General features: G+C 49.2%; 1 protein-coding gene across 5 annotated transcripts; it reads left to right on the top strand.

Moving 5' to 3' along the window:
- The first annotated feature begins 6,675 nt into the window (after positions 1 to 6,675).
- On the top strand, positions 6,676 to 22,096 carry PLEKHB1 (pleckstrin homology domain containing B1). Of its 5 annotated transcripts, XM_006073328.4 has the most exons (8): positions 6,676 to 6,749; positions 9,823 to 9,898; positions 11,254 to 11,406; positions 12,264 to 12,366; positions 13,494 to 13,533; positions 16,207 to 16,311; positions 20,208 to 20,307; positions 20,845 to 22,096. In XM_006073328.4, exons 1-8 carry the CDS (start codon positions 6,732 to 6,734, stop codon positions 20,979 to 20,981), a joined length of 732 nt encoding a protein of 243 aa, XP_006073390.1. In that variant the 5' UTR covers positions 6,676 to 6,731; the 3' UTR covers positions 20,982 to 22,096. The 5 variants fall into 5 exon arrangements, with proteins under 5 accessions (XP_006073390.1, XP_006073393.1, XP_044785320.1 ...); XM_006073331.4 differs by lacking the exon at positions 16,207 to 16,311 and having other exon boundaries at positions 6,679 to 6,749; XM_044929385.2 differs by lacking the exons at positions 6,676 to 6,749; positions 16,207 to 16,311 and adding an exon at positions 8,378 to 8,535.
- The last annotated feature ends 290 nt before the right edge of the window (positions 22,097 to 22,386 follow it).

Here is a 22,386-nt window from a genome sequence, read left to right as displayed (position 1 = left end):
AATTGGGGGTTGTGAGGCTGGCAAGTCTGAAACCTGCAGCCCAGGTCAGCAGACTGGAAACTCTCAGGCAGGGGCTGAGACCACAGTCCACAGACCATACAGTCTTCTTCAGGGAAATCTCTGTTTTGCTCCTAAGGCCCTTCAACTAATTGGATGTTATCAAGGATAATCTCCTTTACTTAAAGTCAGCTGATTGTGGAGGTTAACCACATCTACAAAATAGCTTCACAGTAACACCTAGATTAGCGTTTGATTGAATCAGTTCACTTCAGTTCAGTCGCTCAGTCGTGTCCGACTCTTTGCAACCCCATGAATCGCAGCATGCCAGGCCTCCCTGTCCATCACCAACTCCCAGAGTTCACTCAGACTCACATCCATCGAGTCGGTGATGCCATCCAGCCATCTCATCCTCTGTTGTCCCCTTCTCCTCCTGCCCCCAATCCCTCCCAGCATCAGAGTCTTTTCCAATGAGTCAACTCTTCGCATGAGGTGGCCAAAGTACTGGAATTTCAGCTTTAGCATCATTCCTTCCAAAGAAATCCCAGGGCTGATCTCCTTCAGAATGGACTGGTTGGATCTCCTTGCAGTCCAAGGGACTCTCAAGAGTCTTCTCCAACACCACAGTTCAAAAGCATCAATTCTTCGGTGTTCAGCTTTCTTCACAGTCCAACTCTCACATCCATACATGACCACAGGAAAAACCATAGCCTAAACAGACCTTTGTTGGCAAAGTAATGTCTCTACTTTTCAATATGCTATCTAGGTTGGTCACAACTTTCCTTCCAAGGAGTAATCGTCTTTTAATTTCATGGCTGCAATCACCATCTGCAGTGATTTTGGAGCCCAAAAAAATAAAGTCTGACACTGTTTCCCCATCTATTTCCCATGAAGTGATGGGACCAGATGCCATGATCTTCGTTTTCTGAATGTTGAGCTTTAAGCCAACTTTTTCACTCTCCTCTTTCACTTTCATCAAGAGGCTTTTTAGTTCTTCTTCACTTTCTGCCATAAGGGTTGTGTCATTTGCATATCTGAGGTTATTGATATTTCTCTCAGCAATCTTGATTCCAGCTTGTGCTTCTTCCAGCCCAGGATTTCTCATGATGTACTTTGCATATAAGTTAAATAAGCAGGGTGACAATATACAGCCTTGACGTACTCCATTTCCTATTTGGAACCAGTCTGTTGTTCCATGTCCAGTTCTAACTGTTGCTTCCTGACCTGTATACAAATTTCTCAAGAGGCAGGTCAGGTGGTCTGGTATTCCCATCTCTTTCAGAATTTTCCACAGTTTATTATGATCCACACAGTCAAAGGCTTTGGCACAGTCAATAAAGCAGAAAGAGATGTTTTTCTGGAACTCTCTTGCTTTTTTGATGATCCAGAGGATGTTGGCAATTTGGTCTCCTTCCTCTGCCTTTTCTAAAACCAACTTGAACATCTGGAGGTTCACGGTTCACGTGTTGCTAAAGCCTGGCTTGGAGAATTTTGAGCATTACTTTACTCGCGTGTGAGATGAGTACAATTGTGCAGTAGTTGGAGCATTCTTTGGCATTGCCTCTCTTTGGGATTGGAATTAAAACTGACCAATAACAGAGTATTATAGCCTAGACATAAATAAAAGAACTGCCTCCATTCCAGAAGCCTGGATGAACCCCTCAGGGCTGGTTTTCCCCCAAGAAGTTGTGGTCCTTATCTTTCCTCATGGGTTGGGTTTTTCTCTGGACATTCCTGTCCAGGCAATTGAAGTACACTACTTTTCAGGTTCTTTGAATAGGCATGTAACCTTTCTACTCAAACCCCTGAAACACTGCAAGGCCATTTCATTTTTTTTTCTTTGAAATTATTTGAGAATTATCTACATTTTTTAAGTTAGAACACTTCCTAACACCATACACAAAGATAAACTCATAATGGATTAAAGACCTAAATGTAAGACCAGAAACTACAAAACTATTAGAGGAAAACATAAGCAGAACACTCTGTGACATAAATCACAGCAAGATCCTCTATGAACCACCTCCTAGAATAATGAAAATAAAACCAGAAATAAACAAGTGTGACCTAATTAAACTTAAAACCTTTTGCACAGCAAAGGAAATTATAAACAAGGTGAAAAGACAACCCTCAGAATGGGAGAAAAATAATAGCAAATGAAACTGACAAAGGATTAATTTCCAAAATATACAAGCAGCTCATACAACTCTATACCAGAAAAAAACAAACAACCCAATAAAAAAGTGGGGAAAAGACCTAAACAGACATTTCTCCAAATATACAATGACTAATAAGATGCTCAACATCACTGATCATTCAGTTCAGTCGCTCAGTTGTGTCCCTCTCTTTGTGACCCCATGAATTGCAGCACACCAGGCCTCCCTGTCCATCACCAACTCCTGGAGTTCACCCAAACTCATGTGCATCAAGTCGGTGATGCCATCCAGCCATCTCATCCTCTGTCATCCCCTTCTCCTGCCACCAATCCCTCCCAGCATCAGGGTCTTTTCCAATGAGTCAACTCTTCTCATGAGGTGGCCAAAGTATTGGAGTTTCAGCTTCAGCATCAGTCCTTCCAATGAACACCCAGGACTGGTCTCCTTTAGAATGGACTGGTTGGATCTCCTTGCAGTCCAAGGGACTCGCAAGAGTCTTCTCCAGCACCACAGTTCAAAAGCATCAATTCTTCAGCGCTCAGCTTTCTTCACAGTCCAACTCTCACATCCATACATGACCCCTGGAAAAACCATAGCCTTGACTAGATGGATCTTTGTTGGCAAAGTAATATCTCTGCTTTTTAATATGCTATCTAGGTTGGTCATAACTTTTCTTCCAAGGACTAAGCAGAGAAGTGCAAATCAAAACCACAAAACAACACTTTTCATCTGCTAGGGTGGCTATAATCAAAAAGAGAGACAATCTTACAATATGAGACTTCCCTGGGGGTCCAGTGGTTGGGACTCCTCCTCCCCCTGCCCACTTCCACTGCAGGGGGCAAGGGTTCAATCCCTTATTGGGGAACCAAGATCCTGGATATCATGATACACAAAAAAATTTTAATATAAATAAATAAAACTTTAAAAAAGAGACAATAACAAGGGTTGGCGAGGATGAGAAAAACTGGAAAGCTCACAGAGTGCTGCTGGAATTGTAAAATGGTGCAGCCACTTTGGAAAATAGATTGACAGTTCCTCAAAATGTGAAACAGAGTTACCAAATGATTTAGCAATATCATACCCAACAGGAATATAAACATACCTTCTCCCAAAAACTTGTACACAAATATTCACAGCAGTATTGTAAGATGGAAACCACCCAAAATGTCTATCAACTAATCAATGGATAAATAAAACATGGTGTAGAATGCTATTCACCAATAAGAAGAAATAAAGTACAGTTAGTCTTCCGTATCAGCAGGTTCTGCACCTGGGAATTCAGTCAATCACAGATCAAAAATACTACAAATAATTCCAGTAAGTTTCAAACAGCAAAATATTTGTCTAGGACAGGCAAATACTACATAGTTGTAAAAACATTTACATTGTATTTACAACTCTCTACACTGTATTTACATTGTATTAGGTATTATAAGTAATCTAAAGATGATTTAAAGTATACGGATATGGATGTGTGTAGGCTATATGCAAATATTATGTCACTTTATATAGGGACTTGAGCATCTGAGTGTGTGTGTTGTGGGGAATCCTGGAACTAATTCTCCACAGATACAGAGGGTCAATTGTACTGATACCTGCTATAACATGGATGAACCAAGAAAACATTTAAGCGAAAGAAGCCTATCATGAAATGTCACATATGTGAGGGCCTTTCAGGTGGTACAATGGTATAGAATCTGCCTGCCAATGCAGGAGACTCAGGAGACGTGGGTTCGATCCCTGGGTCAGGAAGATCCCCTGGAGTAGGAAATGGAAACCCACTCCAGTATTCTTGCCTGGAAAATTCCATAGACAAAGAAGCCTGATGGGTTACAGTCCGTGGAGTCACAAAGAGCCAGACACGACTCAACGACTGAGGATGCATGCATGCATATATGCAATGTTCAAAATAGGCAAATTCATACAAAGTAGTGGTTGCCATGGGACTTCCCTGGTGGTCTAGTGGCTAAGACTCCACGCTCCCAATGCAGGAGGCCTGGGTTCAATCTCCGGTCAGGAAACTAGATCCCATATGCCACAACTAAGACCCGGTGCAGCCAAATAAATAAATACTTTAACAACAGCAACCATAACCAAGTAGAGGTTGCCAGGGACTTGGGGGAAAGGGGATTGCGAGTGACCGCTAGAGGATATAGAGTTTCTTTGGGCTGCTCTTCACAGGCCTACAAGGTCTGTACTTGCCCAGCTTCAAGACTGAAGAAAGATCCGAGAGTCAGCAACAGAAACGCCAGTGGTTTAAGGATGCGGGAGCTCACATGTCTGAAACAAGGTCCTGAAGCGGTGCCCTACGGTGTGCTGCAGAAAATCGGCAGTAGAGGACCTGGGGACAACCTTCACTCCGGAAGGGAAGGGAAGGTTACCAGTTACAGGTGAATTGGGCTCATTAGTTACCAGGGAAACCAGTAAAGGGCACACCCCTCACTGCCCCTTTGCTAAGAACAATCACCAGTTGGGGCCTGGGGCAAGTAGGTAGGAAGGTCCACAATTTGAGTGGTGAAGCAGGCACTGGTCAGGCAAGGGATGTACAGAGAGCAAGAGAACAGCCATCTTGGATGTCTTAACCATATAAGTTTCCTTTGAGGGTAATGAAAATGATATGTGAGAGTTCCTTGGTTGCCTAGTGGTTAGGATTCTGGCCTTTCACTTCTGTGGCCTGGGTTCAATCCCTGGTTGGGGGACTGAGATTCCACAAGCCAAGAGGTGCAGCCAAAAAAAACCAGAAAGAAAATCTGAGACTAAATAGTGGGGATGGTTGCACAACTCTGTGAATTTATCAGAATAGGGAATTGTGTACTTTAAAAGAGTGAACTTCATAATATGTAAATTATATCCCACTAAAATTATTATTAAACTTTTACATAAGAGGTTTTACTTTTGCTACAGTTGCAGTTTGATATAAATCTCAGAATTTTTTTTAGTAAATAGAGATGATATAAATCATTCTCATTATATTACTTTCTAGAAAACGTAAGCAGTAAACTTTAATTTGATAAGCCAGCCCACTATTCTCTAAACAATATATTATCTGAGAGCTGTTCATCCACCAGAGACATTTGAAATAACAAAACACTTTCTCTCTGCCAATGGTTCTGTGTACCACAGTTACAACAGAAATGTAAACATTACTTATCGGCTTGTTAGTCTTAACATATTTTAGTTGATTAAACAGTCTCTCAAAGCCATCACTGATGGAGCTATGATTCCTACTATGCTCTCAGCGCTTCTCGCTTGTCAGTCCATACTCTTTCCACTCATCTGCACAGCTGTGAACATTAAAAACAATCTCAATATTAATCATCATAGCTTCAAGCATCTATGAAATCCCAAGAATTATAAGTAAAATGTGACACGTGTGTGTATTTTTTCCTGGGCAGAATACATTTATCAGGTTCTCAAAGAGAGTCATTGACCAGCATTTCAGAGATTGATGTCAGGTCATGCTGCGTTATGCGGCAGACGCGGGTTGGATCCCTGGGTCGGGAAGATCACCTGGAGACAAAAACGGCAACCCACTCCGGTATTCTTCCCTGGAGAATTCCACGGACAGAGGAGCCTGGCGGACTACAGTCCACGGGGTCGTGAAGAGTCGGATATGACTGAGCGGTTAACACACATGCTGCGTTTAGAATTTGTAGTGGAATCTGTGGTTTTAGTTTGTCAAGCATCCCTTCCCTTTTTTCTTGTCATAGCACCCCCTCTTTGGCTGGGGAATAGGGAGACCTTCTTATGAATTCCACAATGATGCTGGAAAATCTTCTCTTTTCATCTGTTACTAAATCCAGAGAAGGTAATTTTGGAGCTGTCTGCACTGTTCCCTCACACCATCCTTCTATGAAGGAGCCACCCCAGGGGAGCAAGGAGAGCTGGGAAGAGAAGCAGCACCCAGATTCTCTGAGGTCAGCTTCACCCTTCCCTTCCTCCCTTCCATCATTCTACGGAAGAGGCGGCAACTGTAGTCTGGAAAAGGTAGGGGTGGGATGGTCCATCCAGGACACAGGGATGCAAAGCGTGATTTGGGAGAACTGATTTCTGGGGTTGCACGAGGGGATGAGCTCCGGGGCAAGTAGGATCAGCCCTGGTGGATCCCTCAGCAAGGCGTGCACTGCACGAAGGGCCGAGGTACAGGGTTAGCTGAGGTCGGGATTACAGGAGCAAGACGGGGAAGCTTAAAGAGCCAAGCCGTGTCTCCAGGACCGGGGTGACTGCACGGTCAAGCCCGGCTGAAGGAACATTTAGTCCCGCCCCCGACCGAGAGGGGAGGGCGAGCCCCGCCTCCCACCCCGGGAATCTTATCGAGGCTAGCGCAACACCACCTCCGAATCATAGATGACTTGTTATCCAGCGAACTGAAGGTCAAATAGGGGGTCCTCCGGTGAGCTTGGGGAGCGGACTGGAGAGAAAGGACGGCTTTCTCTGGGAGCTGTGGGCCCCCTTTTGCCACCCCCTTCCGGTCTCCACTTGGTAGCGCCTTCCTGATCCCCTTATCTCCAAGGCTCTTAGGGATATGCCCCCCTGCAGGAGCCTTCTGGGAAATGCTGCTCTGACGGCCCAGGAACCATGAGTCCTGCAGCTCCGGTAAGAGAGAGGTCTCTGGGACAGGACAAAGGACCCAGGGCAGGGTGGGTTCTGTTCTCAAGGGATCGTACAGGCCTGGACAGTCTATCTTCTCTCGAATGACATCCTGGATCAGCCCCTAGGTGGGGCTTTGTGGGGTTGAACTATTCAAGGAAATGATCCTGGAGGAACAGACCGTGGTGGTAGATAAATAGTCTTCTCTTTCTAGTTGGGCCCCTTTCAGTCCATTTTTGAGTGTCCTAGAAATACCTTTCCAGGCCACAAATTGTACCACCTAGCTCCTCACCCAACCCCAAGCTCCAGTCACTATGTCATAAAAGGCCCAGGCTCCTGAGCCTGTCTTCCAAGGCCTTCATGTTACATCCTTGCAACCCCTACAGCTTCATCACCCACCGATCCCCATGCCCTCCCACCCCAACCCCTGCACTCTGCTTTCCAAACACTGAAATACTAGATGCTCATTGTTGTTCAGTCACTCAGTCATGTCCAACTCTTTGCGACCCCATGGACTGCAGCACTCCAGGCTTCCCAGTCCTTCACTATCTTCTGGAGGCTGCTGAAACTCATGTCCATTGAGTTGATGATACCATCCAACCATCTCATCCTTTGTTGACCCCTTCTCCTGCCCTCAATCTTTCTCAGCATCAGGGTCTTTTCCAGTGAGTTCTGTCTTCCCATCAGGTGACCAAATTATCGGAGCTTCAGCTTCAGCATCAGTCCTTCCAATGAATATTCAGGACTGATTTCCCATAGGATTGACTGGTTTGATCTTCTTGCTGTCCAAGAGACTCTCAAGAGTCTTCTTTGGTACCACAATTTGAAAGCATCAATTCTTGGGCACTCAGCCCTCTTCATGGTCCAACTCTCACATCTGTACATGACTACTGGAAAAACCATAGCTTTGACTAGATGGACCTTTGTTGGCAAAGTGATGTCTCTGCTTTTGAATATGCTATCTAGGTTTGTCATAGCTTTTCTTCCAAGGAGCAAGTGTCTTTTAATTTCATGGTTGCAGTCACCGTCCACAGTGATTTTGGAGCCCAGGAAAATAAAATCTCTGTTTCCATTTTTTCCCTTCTATTTGCCATAAAGTGATGAGACACTCATACTCATCCTTCAAGACCCTGCAGCCTCCTCTGGGAAGCCTTCCTGAACCTCTTGATCAAAGTCAAACTCTTCTTTCCCATTGTCAGATCATACTCTACTTTGTGTGTTTATGTTGGAACATAAACACTGTACTTTGTGTGTTTCCCAGACTGGAAACTGGGAAATGAAGGGGCTTGTCGGATATTTCTTTGTGCCTTCTACTAATGCCCAGTGCCAGGCACAAACTGAGTATCAAGAAAACATGGCAAAACTAGGAGCCTGGTTTTCTCCCTTTAGTTTTACATTTTTCCAGAAAATTAGAGCTCAAGATTCTTGGGGAAAAGTATTTCATGCTAAATGAATGGACAACATAATGACAATAGCAAAATAAAATCACAGATGCAGCCTCTCACCTGTGCTCCGAGTGGGCACAGGGCTACCTCTCACGAGAGGCTGTATAGGTCCCAGGTCTAGGCCTGCAGACTACAAGTCCCAGAAGGACTCCTGTCAGCCCGTCGCTACACGCCCCGCCCCCTCCGTGGGGGTGGGGCCCCGAGGCAGCTAGGCTCTGGGCTGCAGCGGGGAGAGTGAATTGCCCCAGGCACTCTGGGGCACTCAGAGCGCAGGCGCAGCGGGTTGGGCGGCAGCAGCATCAAGTAACCGGCCGTTTTGGCAGCAGCACCGCAACAGGTGTAGACAGGTGGGTTCATTAAGGGGGGCTGAAGAGGGAGTTTACACCTGGCCTTCTTGTCTGACCTATGTCAGAGCGTGAAGATGGGAGGGAGCGGCCGGAGAAGCAGGCACAAGGCCGGGCCTTCCACCCCAGGTGTGCCAGCCAGCCCTTGTGCTACGCAACAACAGGTGTGTTAGTGGGGAGGGCACTTGGATTCCAATCCAAGCTCCATCACACAAGTACTGGACAGAGTTGCAGTGGGGCCCAAATTGTACATTGACTCACCTGTGGGTCTTTGAAGACTATCAGTGCTTACCTCCTGCCCTCAGACATTCTGATTTTATTGTTATGGGATATGGGCTGGATATTTGGGAGTTTTAAAAACTCCTACTGGGATAATGCTTAGAAGACAGGACTGCTGGGTGTGAATCCTGGCTCCACTGCTTACTAATCAAGAAGATCTGTGCAAGTGACTGGACCTCTCCAGGCCCCAGTTTCCTGAAAATAACAAGGAATATTGTGAGGTAATAGATGAAACCACTTTAGAAGTATACCTGGCATATAGTGCTCGATAAATCATAGTTGCTGTTGAACTATTATTCTGTGCACTTTGTAAATCGGTTCTTTGTGTGTGTGTGCTCAGGCGTGTCTGACTCTTTGCGACCCCCAGGGACTGTAGCCCACCAAGTTTCTCTGTCCATGGAATTTTCCAGGCAAGAATACTGGAGTGGGTTGCCATTTCCTACTCCAGGGGATCTTCCTGACCCAGGAATCAAACCTGCATCTCCTCGTCTCCTGCATTGGCAGATGGATTCTTTACCACCGAGCCACCTGGGAAACCCTGGTGGGGTTCAAATGTGAGGAGGGCTTTCTTATCATGAAAGTCCCTTGTTCACTGCCATGATTCTACTATTATCTGCAGCCAGCATTTCAATATTCCAGGGTTTCTAACATTTTCAGAGTTCCTCACTCCAGTCTCTACCTGCCTGATGGATACCCTTTTACAGATCTAGATGTGGAGGCTGGGAAAAGGGACTTGGTCAAGGTTATGGGGATGAGATTGGAATCCAAGCTTCTGACCCCCACCCCCACCCCATTGCAAAGTGCGGCTGCCCTGCTGACCCCACAAGCACAGTGCTCTCATTATGTGCCTGGAGCCAAGAATGGAGAGGAGACAGACAGGCTTGCCCTTGTTTGTTTATCCACACTCCCTTAAGCCTTTCCTCAGTGGCTCCCCCAGGGAGGACCGGGGCGGGGGCTTTCTCAGGGGAGCCTTTGTGGAGCAGCTGATGAAGTCTGTGATCCCCCTGACAGGTTCCGCCTGACTCCACCCTGGAAAGTCCTTTTGAGGAAATGGCCCTGGTGAGGGGCGGCTGGCTGTGGAGACAGAGTGAGTGACCCTGGGCCAAGCCCTGTCCATCCTGTACCTTATCTGGGGCCAGGGGTGAGGGAAGTGGCCTGTTGGAGCTGCACAGTGAACCCTTCTCTCAAGAAACCATGCCCTTTTTATCCTTCCCTCCTTTGTCCATACTCTTCTCTCTGCTGGGAATGTCCTTCACATTCCTGGCTGCTTAGTAAACTACTTGTTTTTCAAGATCCAGCTCAGGTGTCCCTTTCTGAAAAGAGCTTTCTCTGCCTTTTCTCTGCTCCCCACCCCAGCCCCTGCTGTAGCACCAAGCTGGGTTAGCAGCTCTCTTTTCTGTTCCCAGTGCCTCACACATACCCCTCTTGTAGCACTGATCAATACTTCACCGTCCTTACCTGTGGGCCTCGCCAGTCCCCTACCTATACTGTCTCCAGACTGTGAGCGCCCCAGGTGCAGGGACTGGGTTTAACCCTCTGTGGCCCAGGGCTAGCCACAGAACAAGGCACAGAACAAAATGAAAAATGCCTCTGTTCTTCAGAATTTGTAAAGTTCTAAGAAGCTCTCTTAGTCTTTACCCTTTCCTGTTAAGATTTCCAGTCTCGAAATGTCTACAGCTAGGGATCGGGCTTCCAGATCCACCTCTGAGCAGAGTCATGGTCTGAATAAGAGCTGTCCTGGGCTAGGAGCTCCCCGATACCCCATGACCCATCCTCAGTTCATTCAGTCCAGCAAACACTGAGTCCAGATCCTGCTGGGTTCTAGGACCCGTGAGGTGAGCTATGGACAATCCCTCTGCTCTCCATTTGGCAGAAGAAACAGACACTACACAAATGACTGTCCCCCGGGGCCTTTGTTTTTAAAGTACACAATAACTGTACAACCCTCAGCAGAATGGATGCAATGGAAACTGAAGGTTTCCTTAAGGCAAGCCTGTGACGACTAGTTTTCTATTAATTCTTGCATAAATCCTATTCTGCATTCATACAAAAACAACTTAATGCTTTTTCTCTGACAAACTGTACATATAGAAACAAATGTTCAATTGGACATGAACTTAAACATGTTCAGTTGGACATGTGGAGGTGTTCCTATCACATGTCTTGAGATACTTAAAAGATTTCCAGCCTCCCCCAAGGAAGGAATCAGATCATTCATTTACCATTCAGCACATGTATGGAGCCTTGACTATGTTGTTAGGCCCAATGGGAGGCAATGACAGAGAGAGGCCCTGCCGTCATTTCAGGGAGCAGACAGACAAGGAAGGGGTGATTACAACACTGGGGGCTGGGGATAAGGGGATGCTGGGAGCCCATCCACGGCTCCTACCCCCACTCAGGCTCTGTGATCAGCCCGTATTGTGGGTCTGGAATATCACACAGGCTCCATCCTCCGCCGCTGGAAGCGGAACTGGTTTGCCTTGTGGCTGGATGGGACCCTGGGCTACTACCACGATGAGACTGCCCAGGATGAGGAGGATCGCGTGCTCATCCATTTCAACGTCCGCGACATAAAGATCGGCCAAGAGTGTCATGGTGAGCCTCTTTCTCTCTGTGACTACAGGCTCGGCCCTCCCACTGTGTCTGAGAACACCTGCCATTCTCAGGTGGAAGGCTCTTTGCAGCTTTCAGAGGCCTTCCACAGACAGCTTCTGGGCCTCTATCAAATCCAATTCATGTGGTGTGAGTTAAGAAATGAGTTCCTTCCTGAGTTCCTGCTGCTGCTGCTGCTGCTAAGTCACTTCAGTGGTGTCCGACTCTGTGTGACCCCATAGACGGCAGCCCACCAGGCTCCCCCATCCCTGGGACTCTCCAGGCAAGAACACTGGAGTGGGTTGCCATTTCCTTCTCCAATGCATGAAAGTGAAAAGTGAAAGGGAAGTCGCTCAGTCGTGTCCGACTTTTCGTGACCCCATGGACTGCAGCCTACCAGGCTCCTCCGTCCATGGGATTTTCCAGGCAAGAGTACTGGAGTGGGGTGCCTGTGCTGAACCTGGGCCCTATGCTAGGTTCACAGAGGTGAGTCAGACCCAGTTCCTGCCCTTTCCAGTGCTAGGAATGGGAAAAAATGAAATGAAATAAGAAGGCTCAGAGAAGTTAAGTGACTGGCTCAGAGTTACCCAGCAAATATCCCTGACCAAGGCTCAGGTCATAATTATAACAGGGAAAATGGGAGAGAGATGTACCTAGCTAGGGAAGCAGGCAATGCGGAAAGGTGGAAGGGTCTAAAGAGTTGAGTAAAATCCCAAGGAAAGTATGTGAGATCAGAGGAGGTCAGCAGTGGCCAGTTAACAGGACCCAGAGAAGTCAGTTCCTGTTCTTGTTCCCGGTTTGTTGGGGAGACTCGGGGCCTGTGCCCTGTGGAAACCCCATACGTGTGTGTCCGCCTTTAGATGTGCAGCCCCCAGAAGGCCGGAGCCGAGATGGCCTGCTGACTGTGAACCTTCGGGAGGGCTCCCGCCTGCACCTGTGTGCTGAGACCAGAGATGACGCCATGTGAGTCACTCCCAGGAGAGGATGGGGTGGTATCTCGGGAACATGACCAATGACTTCCTCCTCATTGAGCCGCTAGCACCCTAAAGGTAGGAAAGCGGGACAAAGACCAGTGAGCATGGTGGTTCAGTGGAGGCTGGGCAGAGTGGGTTTGAATGACTCACGGTGATTGGTGTGGTATCCAGTAAACTCCTGACATGGTCCATGATGAATTCAAGGCTGTTGTGGGGAGCAGTGTGTGCACAGCTGCCTCAGGTGTGGCCCCTGGTCATTCCTCAGGGTCAGGTATCTAACAGCCTCTGAGGTAAGCCCTCACTTGGGGTGATACACAGGAACACACGGCCCTGTGGCATCTTCAGAGAGCTCTCCTCTCACTCGCTTCTTAGAAGATGGCCTGGGGTGGGGGTACTCTGATCTGAGGGATGGACCCTAGCATGCCTAACATGTAGCCCGTGGGGCGCCCTGTGTTGGATGCAGGTCCATACTGCGAGAGCCTGGGTGTGTCTTCCTCAGGCGCCTTTTGCTCACTCACATTCTTTCCCTTCCTACTCTCTGGCAGAGGGTCAGTTGGCCTTCATGCTGTAGGAGAGTGAAAGAGATGGGATGTGTGGGAGCAGGGGAAGCCGAGCTCGGGGTAGACAAAGCACAGAGCCTCCTTGTCCACCCCAGCCAGGTGCCATGGCAACCAACAAAGGCTCAATTGTCCAGTGTCCACTAGGCATTCCCGGGGCTCTGGGGTCAGAGTGTAGGGGAACCAAGTTTGTAGGTTTGGGATGTGGAGGTAGGCTGCAGCCAGAGGACCAGCCTAGGCATGTCAGAATCTGAACCACTAAAAGACCACCCAAGCCCAGCTGTCTTTTGTCTAGATGGGAAAACTGGAATCTCCCCAGCGGTGAAGAGACTATGGAATAAGAAAGAGTTATAGAACTGCAGCAGCTCAGCTGGGGGCTTGTCTCTGTGACTGGGGCAGCTGAGGGGGTGCCCTTTGTCTTCCCAAGGGAGTGAAGAGGACCTCCTCCTTCACAAGGGATTGGGGCTAGAGGCGGGGTAGGGGAGGAAAGTCTAAAATGTGGGGCCCAGTCTCCCTTCTCCTGCACTCCCCCTCATGGTCTCGTGGGTTTGCATTGCAGAGCGTGGAAGACGGCACTGCTGGAGGCCAACTCCACGCCGGTGAGCCCCCTTCCTTCCCTGTCTCCTCCCCACCGCTACTTGCCATGGAATCATGGGTGACTCAGACTTAGTCTCCACCTGCCAGCAATTCTCAGTTTCCATATATGTGAGTGAATAGTCTTGTGCAGACTCAGAGGACCTGAGTCCCAAGTGGAAAAGGACAGAAGACGGCCAATGGGTGAATAAAAGGTATTCACCAAAATATTTGGAGGAGGGAGAGAGAGGCCTCCAAGAAGGCTTGTTGAAGGGGGTGGCATGTGAGCAGGAGGAAAGGAATTATCTTTTATTCAGCAACTATTATGTGTCAGGTGTGGTATAGTTGTAATACCAGCTACTCTCACAGCCTTCCTGTGCGGTTGGGATTATTGTTCCCTCTGCAGATGAAAAGGTTGAGCTTTATTTATTCACATAACAAATATTTACTGAGTTCCTACTAATGTGCCAGGCACTGTGCCAAGGACCATAATCAGAAGGTAGCAGAGGAGATGTGGGCCCTGCCCTCCTGGACTCAGCCTAGTGGGGAGCTAGATGTGAAGTCACAAGTTAGAGTTAGTGGTTCCACCGCAGTGATGGGAGCTGCTCAGACAGAGACGGCAGAGTGCATTCAGTGTGCATCCACCGTGATGGCCTGATCCAGGTGGGAGTCCAGACAAGGCTTAAGATGAGACCTGAAGGATAACAGAGATCAACTGGGTGAAAGGGGTGGGGTGAAGGGAACAGCCTTCCAGGCAGAGGGAGCTGCAGGTGCAAGGGCCCTGGGAAAGGTTATGATGTTGGCAAGTTGACAAACAGAAGGAAGGCTGGGGTGACTGCAGCTCAGGGTGCTAGAGAGCAGCTGGAGAAGGAGGGTTAGCAGGCCAGGCACGAAAAGCTGCGTTAAGGAGAGTAGTTTCTGCTGAGAACACTGGAAGTCATTGAAAGTTTTAAAAAGACCAGACTTGTAGTTTTAAAAAGATAGTCTGGCTGCTAGGTAGGGAATGGACTGAAGAAGGTCAAAGTGGATGCCCAGAGATCTGTTAGAAGGCTGGGACAGGTGCAAGGCATCTGGCTGGGGGTCTGGACTACGGCCTTGCTGGCAGAGACAAGCTGATGAGGGCAAGACACATTTAGGAGGTGGAGTCAACAGAGCTCAGTGACTGATGGAGGTGAGGTTTTGAGGAGCTGCCCAAAGCCCCCAGCTCTAAGGTGGCCCAGCCTGGCCTCAGCCCCCATCTGCCTGACCCCAGACTCTGTGCCTGCTCCTTCTACCTGTGGCAGTAGAGCCCCTTCTCATCTGGAGAAAAAGTCTGCTGGGAAGTGGCAGGGAAGACTGGAACGCATTTAGAAGCTCCCTCAGCGTCCGCCTGCTGAGGGCTGGGCATTGTGCTTGAGGACCTAGCATCCACTGTATCAGTTAATCTTCAATAAGAAAGAGGAGGGGCTGGTATTCTTAGTCCCATTTTACAGATAGGGGAGCTGAGGTTCAGAGGGGAATTGGCTTGTCCAAAGTCTTATGGTCGTAAATCAGTGAAAGAACCTGTATTGGAACCTAGGTCAGTGAGATTTTGAGGGAAGGGAATTAGCCACTGAAGGAGCTACATGAGCAAAGGTGGGTAAGTGGTATGTGCCAATGTGTATGTGCACACACGTACGTCTAAAGGCCAGGAGTCTGGCCTGGCTGGAGGATAAAGCGTGGAGGGAAAGAAATAGGAGACGTGACCTCTGAGGAGCCACATCACAAACGCCTTGAAGTCCAGGAAGGAAGTGAACTTTATCCCGAGGGCTGTGGGGAACTATAAAGGGCATTAAGCAGGGGGGCTGTGGTCAGGCTTTGGGGAGCAGACTCAGGCTCTGGGTAGAGGCTGAATAAGAGGAGGCTGGGGTGGTGGTCAGCTGGGTAGAGTTACCTGGCTCTGAGCTCCAAATCTGGCTGAGGCAGGGCAGACCCGTCGTCCCACCCAAGAGGGTCAGAAAGAAGGAGTTGAGGGCTGGCCGTCTGCACTCTGTGACTCTATGAAGCTGCCTGTCCCTTCTCTGCGCCCACCTTCCTGCTGCTCTGCTTCCTCCATCTCTCTGCTCCGACCTCCACTCCACCTCCCACCGCTCTACACGCACGTACACGCACACCTCCCTCTGGTCCCTAGGCTTGCTCGAACTGGGTGTATTTGTGCCTCTGTGTCTTTGTACCAGCGTCTGCCCACCTCTGAGTGTTCACGCCTGTGTCTGTCTGTCCTGTACCTACATAGGAGTGACCTCTGCTTCGTCCCTCTACATCCTGCAGGTTTATACCCTACACAGGGTGGAGGTTCCTGGAGGAGCCCCTGACTCTGGCTGTTCCAGGGAACACAGGGGTGGGGGGCACAGTCATGGGTGATGGGTGCAGGTGGATGGGTCAGTGATCGGAGCTATCTGTACTCCCTGGAGACTGGGAGCCTCAGCGGCCTGGAACAGGTGAAGGTGGGCCAGTTCTGGAAAGACACTACTGATCCTTCTCTGTGTAACTTTGGCAATTTCACCACCTCTTCTGAGCCCCCCACCATCACCATGGGCTGAAGAAGAAGAGGATAGCCGTTCCCTTGCCCAGCTGGCAGAGGGCTTTGCTAGGGCCTATGAGGAGCTTTGAGTCTCTCCAGATGTAGAGGGCCTCTGACACCCCCCCTTCCTCCCCTTCTTGGGTTTCTGTGGCTTGAGCAGGCCCCAGCTGGAGCCACCGTCCCTCCCAGGAGCCGCCGGGTTTGCCCCAAGGTCAGGTGTGTGACCCGCTCGTGGAGCCCCTGTAAGGTTGAGAGGCGGATCTGGGTAAGTGCTGGTTCAGCCCTCCCTACCACCATTCTGGCCACCAGGATGTGCCTCCCGAAGTGGCCCAGCCACATCCCCTCCCTGCTCACAAACATTCCATGGCTCCCAACCATTCGTAGGACAACCAACCCTGCTTTCAAGGCCCCTGGGATCTAGCTTGGGCCAGACTCGCTCACCTCGTCCCACTCGTCCCCTGTGCTCCAACTGCTCTGCTCTATCCTCTGCTCCCAGCTGTGCCAGACCTTTTTCCTCTCTCCAGCCTTGGTATATGATGCCCTCTCTGCTGCAAAGACCTTTACTTTCCTTACTCACCTGACAAAATCCTCCAAGACACCCCGCAAAGACCGCCAGCTCCTCAGGGAGGACTTCCCAAACCTCCAGGCATTGTCACCTGCTCCCACCGCACTTGTGCTTGGTACTGTCTTCATTCCGCCTGATTTCTAGTTCCTTCACTTCTGTCTCTAGTCTCCCACGAGACCTGGAACTCCCTTCAAGGCAAGAATCGGGTTAGGTCAGCTCTGCCCCTTGGGAGCCTGGCACAGTGCTGGGTATACAGCAGGTGTGCAATGAGTGCTCAGTGATGGGGGCAGTCTATTTTGACTCTCCTACTCCTGGTGCATGAAGGTGGGGCACAAGAAGGCCTCAGGCAGTGTTCGCTTAATGGACAAATGAATGAATGAAGAAAGGGAGAAAGGAAGGAGGAAAAAAAAACCTGTTATGGCCTCACTACTGCATATTATAATTTAGTCCGTGTCTGTTTCCCTGCCACACACCCCAGCCAGTGTTTCCAGAAAGCAGGATTTGGGGACGAATCCTCTCTCTGTCCCCAGTGCTCAGCCTGGCATGAGGTGGGTGCAGCGAGGGGGCTTGGGTTAGAGTACCTGTGGCCAACTGTGAACTTTTCTGACACAGTGACGCTCAATGTAGCTGTGCGTTAGAATCGCTTAAGGACTTAATGCAAATGTTCAGATCCTACCTCTGGATGCTCTGATTTGTGTAGTTCTGGGGTGGCGCCTTGGAAATCTGTGGTTTCAGAAATTTCTCCAGACAATTCTGATGTGCAAAACCACTGAGCCCCGCAGAGCTAGCATCACCTGGCTGCACAGGCGTGGCTCTGCTGGATTCCCACTGTGCCTTGGGAGTGGGCAGTGTAGGAAGGACTGCCCTCATTCATAGACGAGAAGACTGAGGCTCTGAGAGGTTGTCTAACATGACTGGGAGCACTTAATTCATCAGTGATTCCCAGCCCAGAATTCTAAGGCATCTATGGGTACGACATCCTCATACCCAAACTAGGATACAAATTGTTTACAGTGGAGATGCCTAAAAATAGAATTTTAAAAGCTATAAACCTACGTATACACAACAGCTTTTCCTTTTTTCCCCTTTTGTGTGTCCTTTTTCCTAGTCTTCTTGAGCTATAATTGACATATAACATTGTCTTAGTTTCGGGTGTACACCATGATTTGATATATTTGTATACTGTAAAATGATTATTAATGTACAACAGCTTTTCTGAGGGGAGGGGTCTGTTTGTCTGTGACCTGACTGACCCTGTCCCCACCTACAAAAGGGGCTGGACCTGCGGAGAGGGAGAGGATCTGGGGTCAAACCCTTAGGGTCTGTCTGGGAGGTCTCTGGGGAGTCCCCTGCCCTGTTGCCAGGTGACTCACATGAGTTTACCTCTGGGCCTCTTAGGCGTGGAGGATGGAAACAAATGCCCCACAGAGACATGAAGTGGTGTTTTCCACTTTCTTCAGTGCCTGGGAGGCTCACTGGCTCACAGTGCAACTTCAGGGCAGGTGTGGGCTCTGGACCTCAACTTCCCAACCAGTAAAATTGGGGATCTGAGAGCTTAGATCGCTTTAGTCCCTTCTAGGCTTAGAGCTCAGATCCTGGTCACCCCCAGCAGAAACCCCTATTGGGTCACCCTTGGGGAAGGAGCACAGCAGGGAAGTCATTTGAGACTGAGCCTTGTTTGTCTGAGCCTTCTGCATTGCTCTGGGTCTGGTCATTGTCCCTAACTTGAAATTGGACTTAAGAATTGGGTAACTATAGTTCCAATCTGACTCTGTATTTGACTCGAGATAAATTCAATATATTAGACACCTGCCATATTCTAGTCAGGCCTATTTTTAGACCCAGGTGGTGGTGAGAGTGTTTTCCTCAAGTATGATGGGAGAAACACCTCACAGGGATACCAACAATAAAACCACAGAGTGGTTGGTGCTGTGATGAGGGAAGTCTAAGGGCTGTGGGTGCCCCAGATGGGGCCCTAACAAAACCTGAGGTTCAGAGAGAGTGATATGTTGAGTTGAGTATGAAAGACAAGTTAGGTAGTTGAATAGAAAAAGATGAGAAAGTCATCCTTATCAAAGAGAAATGGCATAGATATTTGAAATCACAAGGTGTACTTGGAGGACTCCTCCTTACAACCAAACTTCTTGAAAGAGATGTCATGATATGTTGACTCCATCCCTCACCTCTCAACCATTCTTCAATCCTCCATAGTCTGGCTTCTTCCTCCAACAACTCCTCTGAAAAGTGTTTTCAAGGTCACCCACAATTTCCAAGATGCCAAAACCAATGGCTTATTCTCTTGGTACTGGACAAGAGAATGGACAGAAGAGCATATTTAGAAGATAAAATTTTGAGATCTGGTGATAATGTGATGTGGGAGATGTGTGTGAAGACAAAAGTGCCAACCTGCTGTCTTGGTTTAAGTGTACAGTGGTGGCGTTTACAGAAAAGCATTTACACAAGAGCAGGTTTGGGGGGGATAGAAGGATGATGGAATCACTTTGAGATGCATTAAAGTTTGGAGACCTGAGCTTCCAAGGGACCACCTGGACCATTTAGGTGTAAAGATCAGAAATACAAGATGCAGAGGGGCTAAGAAGAGGGAGCCAGAAGAGACGGGGATGCTGCCCCCTCTTCAGGTCTGTTCCCTTTGGGTAAAATGAGGGTCTTTAGGAACTTAGGAACTTTAGGTCTTTTAGGAAATTAGGAACTTCTGTTTAATTCAGCTTATATTCATTACTCCATGCTATTCACTAGGCCCTGATGGCAATACAAATGAATTAAAGTCCTTGCCTATAGCTCACGTCAGGGGTGCAGGCAGGAGACATCAGGAGGAAGGCCAGGAACACGAGGCACAAGCGTAGGTCACAGAGAACTCAGGAAGAAAGGATTTTTTCTGAGACCAGAAGGTCTTCCTGGAGTGGGTGACCTTTGAGTCAGGCTTTGAGGAATTGATAAAAATCTAATGAGGGAGGGAAGGTGGACTTCTATTTCTCCCTCCCAGAGAGAATGCTGACTGTTCTCTGAGCCTACATCCCTGGCTGTATGGTAGAGTGGAGAACAATGCCTGCTGTAAGGAGGAGAGGAAATAACATATTATTTCCTCCCTCAGGGCCTGGAACGTGATGGATGCTTAATTATACTTTAGTTACTTCTCATCTCTATCCTTCCTTTCCTTTCCTTCCTCCACAACCCTCTTTTATTTCCTCGGCCTTGTCCAGGCCCCCTCTCCATGACTAGGAGAGTAGAGAAATCCATTGGCTTTCTCCAAGTGTGACCACTGGAAAGCTGCTATTTGCTAGCAAATAATAGCAAATCTATCAAAGGAAGTAGGGAGCCAAGGAGAATTTTTGATCAGGGGAGGGCTAGGTAGGAAAACGGGGGCAGGAAAATGGCATCACTGGGAGCTGAAGTTTTAGATAACAGTCTTGTGGGGAGGTGGGGCTTTTCTTCAGGAGATTGCTGGTATCTGGAGATCCATTTCTAAATTTGGCGAGGTGGCGCTGTGGGCCTTGAAGGGTGTGAACCAGGTGTGAGGGGTAGGGGACCAAAGCCTGGCCCAGATCTCTGGCAGCTGACCAGGCAGGGCTTCCCAGGTGCGTGTCTACAGCCCGTACCAGGACTACTATGAGGTGGTGCCCCCCAACGCGCACGAGACCACGTATGTCCGCAGCTACTATGGACCGCCCTACGTGGGTAAGTCTCTGGCCCGCCCTTGCCCCTGCTTATATCCCCACCCACGTCTGTCAGTCGGAACCAGGCCTCACCCTTCCCAACGGGAGCCTCTGCAAGGCCCTCCCCATCCCATAAATCAGCCCTGGGATCAGAGCCCCTCCCCACTCTGGAGCAGACCTCTTCCCTAGGCCGGCCCCTATTCGCTGGCTGCCCAGTAATACCCGTTCCTGAGTTGGTAGCGACCCCTGGTGGCTGATGCTGGAGACGCGGCCTCCCCTCACTCCAGGGTCTAGCGGTTGGGAAGGCCCATCCTCCGGGTGTGGTCCAGAGATTCTTAAGAGACCCCGCGGTTTCTTCGCCGGTCCACCCTAACCCCATGGTCCCAGAACGCCCGTAGCAGATCCAGGGACTAGAAGCCGTGGGAACAGAGCGCGCATCCTTCCTGTTTGAAGGCCTCAGTTTCTCCGACTGGAGAGTGGGCTGGGGACCTAGTGGAAGGAGGCGGATGATCTCTCTGCTCTCTCAAGTCCGCAGCCCTCACAGGTTTTCTCTCCGCAGGGCCTGGAGTGACACACGTAGTGGTGCGGGAGGATCCCTGCTACAGCGCGGGCGCCCCCCTGGCCATGGGCATGCTTGCGGGAGCCGCCACAGGTGCCGCACTTGGCTCGCTCATGTGGTCGCCCTGCTGGTTCTGAGCCCTGGACCCTGCGCATAGACCAAAAAGACCCCCTGTCTCTTTGGTCCCACCTTTCACTAGCCAAGCCCTCTCCCACTTTGGAAGCTATTATCCCAGGCACAAACATAGCTCAAAATCCTTCTATCTACTGCTAGACATTCCAGAAATCCATTATAGACATTTGAATATGTTTCTCCCAAATACACCAGGACACAGAAAACGCAACTCATGGGGCTTCAAGTTCCTCAGTCACTGGAGACACAAGAATCAGGTTCTTTCCTCTGGCAGCTCCAGGCTTGGTGGGGGCAAACAGGAGTAAAGAAACACTTGAGAAAGTGGAATTATCAGTCTTTTGACAGTATGAGGGCAAAGAGTGAGGAAGGTAGGCTAGGACTGCAGTTGTTGGCACGAGTCCAGAGCTGTAAACATAATGGCATGTCCAAAGAATTGGAAGGGAGTCATTTGGGCTAGGGTGTGGGCAGGGGCCAGATCATGATGGTCCTCCAGGCTAAGAAGGTGCTGAGTAAGGGGGAGATGTGAGCCTTTTGGAGGGAAGTTTCATGATTGCACTTATAATGAACATATTGCCTGTTTTAATACCCCAGCACTCCCTGAATTTAGCCCCATTCTTCCCACTACTAGATTTCTGGGTCCCTTGTTCCTTCAATGCTCAGAAAGCCCCTTCCATGTCAGGGTACTTGGGGCAGCAATTGAGCTGAACCTGAGGTCCCCTTGCTAGGGGCCAGGTGAGCTCTATTTGTGACTTGCCCCTAGGTTGGTGCCTCCATCAATGAATGATTTTCTACTCCCCAGGAGGTTGGCCCTCTATCCATAGCTGTGGCTATCACCATCTCAGGCTCTGTCCCTTGCTTCACTCTGGGAGAGATGGCAGTGTTCACCTCTGGGACCTGATCCATCTTTGTCTCAGTCCAGGAGGCCCCACATGTGCCTCCCGGAAGGTGGCCCAGCAGTCTCATTTGGTCCCCTTCTAGTCTCCTCTCCCATCCTGTCCCAGTCACTAGCAGAAATGCTAACATTCCTGCCCAGTAGCCAGAGTAGCGTGCTAAAATTCCCTTTTAGATAGGGGCTCCGGTTGCCCTGCTGTAGAAACTAATAAAGGTGTGGTTGGCTCTAGCCCTGACTCTGGCTTTGTTTGTTCCCCCAAGGTGCCCTGTCTCCCTGGGACATTTCCATGACTCAGCACTGACTAGTGCCTTCTCTGGTATAGTGAGAAGAGTGTGGATTCTGAGGTCAGGTAGAACTGGTGGCAGCATGTTAGCTGCCATGAGGAATTTTGGGGGCAAGTCACTTGACTGTTCTGGACCTTGCTTTCCTACTATAAGCTGGCAGGTTGAAGTTGGCCATCCTTGAGGGCTTGACAGGAGAGGTTGCCTGAGAATCTCTGTCATCTGAGCTGATGCATG

This window comes from Bubalus bubalis, chromosome 16 (genome assembly GCF_019923935.1).
Source record: "Bubalus bubalis isolate 160015118507 breed Murrah chromosome 16, NDDB_SH_1, whole genome shotgun sequence".
NCBI classification, from domain to species: domain Eukaryota; kingdom Metazoa; phylum Chordata; class Mammalia; order Artiodactyla; family Bovidae; genus Bubalus; species Bubalus bubalis.
The sequence above is the reverse complement of the archived record's forward strand: the minus strand, read 5'-3'. Positions and strand labels throughout refer to the sequence as shown.

Excerpts from the sequence above, each read along its gene's own strand:
- PLEKHB1 (XM_006073328.4), top strand. Across the intron at positions 11,407-12,263 it reads GATCGGCCAAGAGTGTCATG|ATGTGCAGCCCCCAGAAGGC; the intron begins GTGAGCCTCTTT and ends GTCCGCCTTTAG. Across the intron at positions 20,308-20,844 it reads CTATGGACCGCCCTACGTGG|GGCCTGGAGTGACACACGTA; the intron begins GTAAGTCTCTGG and ends TTCTCTCCGCAG.